The sequence below is a fragment of the Halyomorpha halys genome, unplaced genomic scaffold (assembly GCF_000696795.3).
Source record: "Halyomorpha halys isolate HHAL.00 unplaced genomic scaffold, Hhal_1.1 Scaffold1882.1, whole genome shotgun sequence".
NCBI lineage: Eukaryota > Metazoa > Arthropoda > Insecta > Hemiptera > Pentatomidae > Halyomorpha > Halyomorpha halys.
The window spans coordinates 51,653-60,068 of NW_027107330.1; the positions used below are offsets into that span (position 1 = coordinate 51,653).

Below are 8,416 nucleotides of genomic sequence, written 5' to 3' on the forward strand. Positions count from 1 at the left end.
TAATTCATAATTCTCAGAGACGAGAGCTAGATTATGGATAATACAAAATAACTGCCCATAACTCATTAGTTATTGACCTATAATTAGTTAAGATGATTTATACTAGTTTTTATTTATGCTCAAATAATATTGGTAATCATAAACTTTGTTAAGTTTATGTATATGTATATTTATATATTATACAAGTAGAAACTTCTTTTTTAATCCACATTTCTGATCTTTAGTTAAGATGAAGATGTTATTTTTTTAAATAATACACTGTTCTTTCACAATCTAAAACCATATGTAACACAAAAATATGAGAGTTACTTACAGACTATGTGGTTGAAAACTATTTAATGAAGGGAAACCTCTGTAAAATAAGCATTACTATACAGAAAATGAAGTGTGTTATAGAGTTTCAGGGTACATAGTGGTTCAGGTGCACAACACATGTTTTTTTTGTTTGGGATTTTTATAGTAGAAAAGCAAACATCTGTTAAAATAATAAATATTATAATATTTATAAGAAGTTTGCTCCAATACGATTTTGACTATCATCAAACTAGCATGCGCAAGCGCAGCCACATTTTCCCGTTCCTAGAACGTCAACAGTGGAGTTGGAGCGAATATAATATGAACTGAACGATAGTACTAATTTGAAGATTACCTTGTTCGTTTATGTAGAATGATTTAAACAACTTACGTAAAATAAGACTATTTATTGTTTTTTGAAAATGAAAAAAAAAATCTAGGAATATGTTTAAAAAAGATGAAACGACGTGCTTAATTATGTTTGACTATAAGCGGAGGAAAAAATGGGTTAATTAAGTTGGTTTAAGAAATGTGTCTTTTCGGATTAAATACAATTTTTAACATTTCCCACCATTTTATTTTTCCCATCACGTCACTAATACCGTGTTACAAAAAAAGAAGTGTTTTAGTGTTGTTTAGTAAACATTTCCATGAACTAAGTATGTTCAGCTCGAAATATTTTTAAGATATTGTCGTTTTCTTCCATTTTTTCCTCCAGAAAATAAGAAAGGCATGCAGTGTTTTAAATCTTGGAGCTTAACCTGTTCAATTTATGTTCATGGTTGGTTAAGTCCACTTACTAGCCAAGTAGGGAGTGTCAAGATTTATTTCTCGGAACCACCGAGTAATAAATGTTTACTGAGCAGGTCAGAATCGAACCCACAACGTTCCGCATCTATATATTCAAAATTTTAAAAAGGTGAAACGGGAGGAGCTTGGGAAGGGGAAAATCAACGATTCATGTTGGATTCCTCTAACGCATTTCTAGTGGTATAAAAATCAAATTTTTAAGTGGACTATATTAAATGAAAATTAATCTCCGCTACCAATTAACCACAAAGAAAATTAATTCAAGAGGACTCACTAAATCATTTCAGGCAATGTTTGTCAGCATGGTGGGACGCAGATAGAGGCAGGTATCTTCCCCCATTTTTACTTGTACCATTAAATTTTTGTTCTTAAATTTTGAAATTTATTTCCATTTGGATAATACATCTGTAACGATTTTCAAATTTTTTGACCATATGGTTATTAGACATTGGCTAACGTCATGTATATTGGATTTTACTTTGTTCATGGGGTCATGATCAACTACTTAGGGAGAACATTGAACTGTTCGCGAAGTAAGTGATATTTTATTGTGCGATTCATTAGAAACAATTAATATTAATCACATCTTAAGTAAGAATTAATAACGTCATAATAGTATTTGAATTCCATAATAGATTATGGCACAATCTAATTAATATATCACTGCTTTGCTTCAATAGTGGCCAAACTAAAAAAAAAAATTGTTTTCGGATTTTTGAAAGTTTCACTTTTTATAAAGTTCGATTTTCCGGAACTGCACTCCCTTACGTGTTCTACCGTTAGCATTGTGTATCAACATATTTTTCAGAAATGTACTTTTAACAATATTTCTCGTTGCAAAAGCATAATAGATATAAAAATATAATAGTTAGGTAACATTTATATCTAGATATGAAGCCTTAATTTAACACTTAATTGTTATTGAATGATAGTTCAAAATTCTATGAATGGTTTTAAGGAGTTAGTCACCCTTTCAACAGAAATACTCAAATATATAAAAGTACTTTTGAAAAAGTACTTGTTCGTTCGGACAAACAAGATCAGATGTACTGGTATCTATGAAAACTAAAATTGAAGGTAGTTAAATAGACTGTAAAGTAGTTTAAAATATATATATATATTTCGTAAGAGTAATGGCCTCAACAAAATCATAAAATGTGAGTATCTATTTGTTTGGTAAAAATTTATGGTTTACGATATACAATATATCAGGAATTATTACACGTACGGATGTCTATTATCACCCATATTAAAGCTAGAATGCACCATAGTGTAGTTTATAATAAGTATTTTTTTAGGGGTGAGTTATTTTCGATATAGTTTTTCATAAAAAGCAACATTTTGCCACTTTATTTTGGCAAATATCATGAAAAGTACTACTCCTAAGACTATACTTATTTTAAACTAATTTATAGTGCATTTAACTAACTTCAGTTAGAATTCTAATTGAAATCTTTACATCTTACAGTTTCTGAGTTATAGTTTTGGATAAACCAAATATTTTCCCCAATCAACTAGATATCAACATTTTGTGAATTTATTTCGGCAAGTATGAAAACCACTACTGACTTAGTATTAGTTTTCTTAATATGCTCTGAATTGAGAATAACAGATCAGACCATTCATATTTATATATGAAATCTATAATAAATATAAAAATATTTTAAATAACTTTATAGCATATTCAATAAGCTTTATAAATTTCATTATTTCGTCACTAAATGTCCCTTTTTATATTATTAGAAAGGTTTAATAATTAGTTTTTATATTATTTACATACACTTACAGAAATATTACATTTAAAGCCTTAATACCTTAATTTTGAAATGGTAGGTGTTATTTTATTTGAAAAATAAGGTGATGCTTAAAAAGCTAGTTAGATTTTCTACAAATATTGTTCAATAAATTTTTGTGATAATTGATAATTAATGATGATTGATCGTAAGACTGCGATTGAAAAGAAAAGAGTATAATAAGGGTATTCATGATCTTTAGTTTAACATGTTAAATGGAAAAACTTAAGTTAAATTGAGAATTTATTTCCTTCTTTTACTATGTTAAAACAATATTACATGTAACATAGCTGAGAGTCTGTTTTAGGTCTGTAAAATGGACATCACGAAACCGACCAGCTGAGCTTGTCACCGTTTTATTTGTTGTCGTGTTAGGTTACTTACTAGTAGTGTGTGTTTTATTTTTATTTTGTATTGTGTTTTGGACTTTTTAAAAAAAGACAATCAGTAGCCAAACTTTTACACCTCTACTTTTCACTTATTTTCGGCACGTTGTAATAAATTACTGTAATCAAAACAGAAGAAGTTAACAATAACACGAAGTTTTGGAAGGAAAGGTTACTAAACAAGTTGCTCAGAAAATTTGCTAGGAGCTGTTATGCATTTACTATTTAACATGACTTTAAATAGGGCTGCTCACAATGCTATACTTATAAAATTTAACATAGTAAAACATTTTATATTTAACAAAATATCACGAATACCCCTGATATGGAAAAAAAAATCAATATTTTAAAATTCAGGCACTTACTTGACCACCGTTTTAATAATATTCCTTGGTCGAATCTAATATTATGGTAGTTATTCGACGCAGAATTTAACACTTTAAACGTCATAAAATAATAAGATTTTCGATAAAGTTTTCAGTTTTGAGTTTTTAGGAATAATAAAAAAATATATATTATTGTATTTAGGGACCGTTTAACGCTCACCAAAGAAATCGAGTAAATTTAATTCATTTTGTATTTTAGGTGGAATACATTGATTGAAATAGTTTTCAGTTTTAGCTAAATTTTTTCCAACCCAATTCCTAGTTTTAATGGACTAATAGGAAACAAAGCAAAACAAGCTAAATGTTCTTATTCTGATTGCAAGAACTCAGCTGGTGTGTAAAGAAGATACATTTCAAACAAATCCGATTTAAAACAGAAATAGTGCAAGATTACTTATTTTGAAAACCAAATAGACAGTAAATGCTGCATCACAGCGCTTTTCGTCTTTAAATAATACTAAATGGTTGGTTACTAAATACTGTTAAAAAAGGAAAAACTACTAGATAACCTGAATTTCTTCCTAGATAAACTTCCAAAATAATAAGTAATATAGAATAGTATATTCTATACAATACAAGACTTATAAGCCCATTACATGTTATAATATTAAAAAAATGTTTTAATGTTTAAATAAATATACCATGTCATATACAAGTGACTTTAAATTCTAAAATCCCAGTGAAAATTTAATTATCAAGAGCCAGTACTTAAGAAACTTAAAATATCACTCTCATTTTAATTATTGTAGGAGACAATACCCTCACCCATAAACAATTGTTAAAAAAAAAAAATGTACCTCTTACGTTAACCATGTAAAACTCGCCAGATTAAATTAAATTTATCTTTATATTTTTCTTAAATTAACTTTCTCCATTAACAGTCAATTGTTTATTTTGTTAAACAAAAAATGTCATTGTTTTTGTTATTAATTTTATTTTTATCTTCTATTAATAATTATTATTTTATCTTTTTTGTTTTATTTATAATTTTGCATTTAGTTAAGGGAAGAATAGCTGTTTCTAGTTTTAATTTGGATTTTCTATTTAGGAAAGGATATATCATTGCTAATCTTGCGTAGGTTTCAGTTAGTTAACCAGCTCTTACGTTAAACATGTTTAGCCCACCAGGCCGATCTGGTATTAAACAAAAAAAAAAAAACGGAAGACCGTGAGTAACATAATCATATGAAAAAGTAGACTGAAAATGTCGAAAATTTTAAGAAGTGGAATTAGATGGCAGAAACTGGCACAGTGCGTGATGTTTAGATATTCTCAAGAGATAATGGTACTAATCGTACCCGTGATATTTCGTCATAGCGATTTTGAGATTCAGTGATAATACCATGAAATGGCTTGTTGTTTGCCAGACTGAGTCCTTCCTGATAATGACAAGCATTTAGGAAAACCCTAATCAATATGCATACTTAGGGCATGAGGCTCATTTTTCATATTTTTTAACAGAAGAAGTAAGATTCCTTTACTAATGAGACATGTAAAGCTTTCTAATGTGTCACCACTTAACAACCAAGTTGGAATGGCCAGGACCCGACATTCCTCTGGGGCTTAGAATGTCTGTCTGGAGTTTGAGGAATCTACAAAGGACCTTCTTGCTTTGATGACTATAGGTTCGCTTATGTCAGTAGCCTTGGTATTCTCTCAAAGAGATTCTGTCTTCATATTTGGTGTAAGATATTTTTCGAAATAGGAAAAATGTAGGTCGAGTTTTACTGTGAGTAAAATCTTATTGATAATATTTAGGGAAATGTAATAAAACCAAAAGGGCGAAAGCATTAATTAAAATATTATATGAGAAAAACATACAAATTTCCTTGAAATGATAAGACCGGCCGGAAATTTGTAAAAAGAAAACAAATATTCATCGACAGGTAACACATTGGCTTGTCTTCACCAAGGTTAAATAAACGAGAAACAAGACAACGTAAACTATTGCAGGATATTATTATTCTTATGTTATGTTATCTTATGATAACATAATAAAACGAAAAAATTAAGATTTATTTTTTATTGCTATATAATTCATTATTACTTTATTCTTTTTTATTTCAACTTCCGCATTATTCCGCTTAGACATGACATACATATTGTATATAATATTACAATATATGACATACTTATCAGTAATAGAAAAACTGCATCCGATTTTAGGCCGCGATTTTTCAGTACTTTACTATACTTAGCAGACTCACATTTTGACTAGTAACAATGCATAGTTTTCATTAAGATAATAAAAAATTGGGATGAAATAACTGTCTTTATGTCCACCGTGCTCTATTTCTGTTTGAGTTTCATTCCTGCAACTTGGCAAATATCATCAAAACTACTGCTCCTACGAATATTAGGAAATAGGAAATGTTATAAACTACTTTATGGAAAATTAAACTAGCTTTAATTTCAGTGCTAGACATCTCGTAGTTACCAGGATAAAGGTTTTGCACAATAAATTCATTAACTACATATTTTGCAGGAAATTTTTTATGAAATACTGCTGTTAAAAAAATGTACCTTTGCAATTATTGAACTCAAATAGCTGTGTTAAGTAAATTTAATTAAATTATATTTTTTATTAAAAATAGTTTTTATCAAATAAAATATCATCTAACCCTGATTTCTCTATACCTTATGTCCAACTAATTTTAAGTTGTGGTATGGTAGGTATTGTGTTATAATAATGTTCAAATAAATATACTGAATCCTTTAGGATACCCCACCTTAACTTAAATATAGGGATTTATCATATACATAAAACAGCATTAATGACAATGACCATAAAAGTTATAAAAATTTTTTACGTGAAAATTACTGATGGATTTTGACGAAACATTTATATTAAGTTGTTTACGAGAACCGCATGAAGGCTTAAAGCAGTATGAGAAAGTTTGACGCGATCTATAAGGCCCCTTCATATCTGAGATTTAGAAATTAAATCAAGAATATAGAGTGAAGCACTATTGTTTCGAAAGATATAGAAAATAACACAGGTCTACAATAAATATTTGATTTGAAAATTTTGCCTGATCTAATTTTTTTTTCTTCGTTTTACTTTTTCCCATGGCGTATAGATTTTTCGAAAATTCATGGTGCGTAATTCAAATTATGTGAAGAAAGCCCATTACAGCATCTAGAGTTCTCATTCAATTGACTCAAATTTTATAGATTAAAAAGATAATTATGATTTAACAAATAACACAAATCAAAATAGGCTAGGTCATTTTGTATTGGAGATATAAGGAAATGTATTTGTAATTACTTAAATAAATTGGACAAATAAGGAGTTTTAATTATTAAAAAAAAAGTGAAGAGTAAAGTGTAGAAAGGTACGATAAATGAAATTAACTACAAAATTGCTATAGAATTGAAAAGTAAATTAATGATATTATTTTTATAATGACAATTAAGTTTAAGCTTTCTAGATTCGAAATTATTAGAAAGACACTCAAATTATAGATGTATACTATCAGAAATGAATTTCCGTGTATTTCAAATTCAAATTGACCTATAAAATTGAAAAGTAAATCAATATAGTTTATTAAAACTCTAATTAACAAAAACATTTTTTATTCTGCACCCTAAAATACCCTTTGCACTATAATCTAACAAATACAAAATTTTAAAACTTTTCTCACTCGCCAGATTACAAAAAATGGTTTCCACTTTAATTTAATTTAAATGTTTTGCCTTCAAAAATATTCTGAAAAAAGAGTTTTTTCTTAATCTGATAATGACAATTTTCTATATTTGAAGGTAATAAAAAGTTACTCAAATGATAGTTGTGTTTTATCAGAAATAATTTTTTTTCATCTCAAATTCAAATTAACCGATTATGTTTTTCATTGAAAATACCATTAAGTCATTTTTTATCGAATAATAATAAAACGTAAATCAATTGAGCACCATAGGTTATGTGAAAAAGTATCTTAGTATTTGTGTTATAGATCTGGAATTGTGTATCATGAATTTACGAAAAATTAGTGACTAATGGAAGAATTCAGTTTATTAAGAAAGGCAGTTCGTTTTCAAATTCAGCACTCCAAAAAAAAAATATATATAATTACAATATTAGTCAAAATTAGCAAATCAGGATACAATTTTTTTTTTACAAACCTTAATAATCATTCGTACGCATAGTGTTTTAAGAAAAATTATTTTTAATAATTTCTTGTTCATAAATTAAATGATTACTATGATAAAGAAAAATATTTCATTAATTTCCACATGTAAAGAAAATCAGAAAAACATGAAACCTTGTTAACAAACAAAGTTACATTACTAAACGATTATTCCTATTTGTTATAATAATAAATTGCTATTTTAATATAAAGTCATAATTTTTTCGGTTGGCTCTACAGTGAGCTAAATATTCAATATATAAACCACAAATTCCACCAAAATGGAGCGTAAATGAACAGAATCAAATTCTACCAATAAAGATAAAATTAATAATAAATAATTTTATTATTGCAGAACATGATCGATTAATTTAAGACCCATGTGGGTGGAATTTTTCGTTTAAATATTAACTATTTGGCTCACTTAGTGTTTGTATTTGATTAATGAATTATATATTGCTTGAAGAAGTTTGTCGGGGGGTGCGGTCAGCAAAGAACAACATAAATAAACAAAACCATATTTATTTATTTTATGCCGACGTTTCGACCTGAGTTTCAGGTCTTCATCAGGGGTTGTGGCGTAGAGGGAAGATTGGTAACGAATGGAAATTACTATATTG

The 8,416-nt window shown here is 27.9% G+C and overlaps 2 protein-coding genes across 6 annotated transcripts in view; one reads left to right on the forward strand and one right to left on the reverse strand.

Annotated features, from left to right (window-relative positions):
* The window catches only part of LOC106690811 (uncharacterized), a 75,438-nt gene that overhangs the window by 51,398 nt on the left and 15,624 nt on the right, over positions 1 to 8,416 (reverse strand). Inside the window, exon 1 of one of the 4 annotated variants that reach the window (XM_067045644.1) lies at positions 1,379 to 1,529. The exons of the other annotated variants lie outside the window; for them this stretch is intronic. Within the exon in view, the coding sequence (XP_066901745.1) occupies positions 1,379 to 1,386 (8 nt within the window). The 5' untranslated portion in view covers positions 1,387 to 1,529. Of the gene's footprint in view, positions 1 to 1,378; positions 1,530 to 8,416 lie in introns of those variants that run through there. 4 annotated transcript variants of the gene reach the window in all.
* The window catches only part of Pgm1 (phosphoglucose mutase 1), an 80,272-nt gene that overhangs the window by 10,496 nt on the left and 61,360 nt on the right, over positions 1 to 8,416 (forward strand). The window lies entirely within an intron of this gene.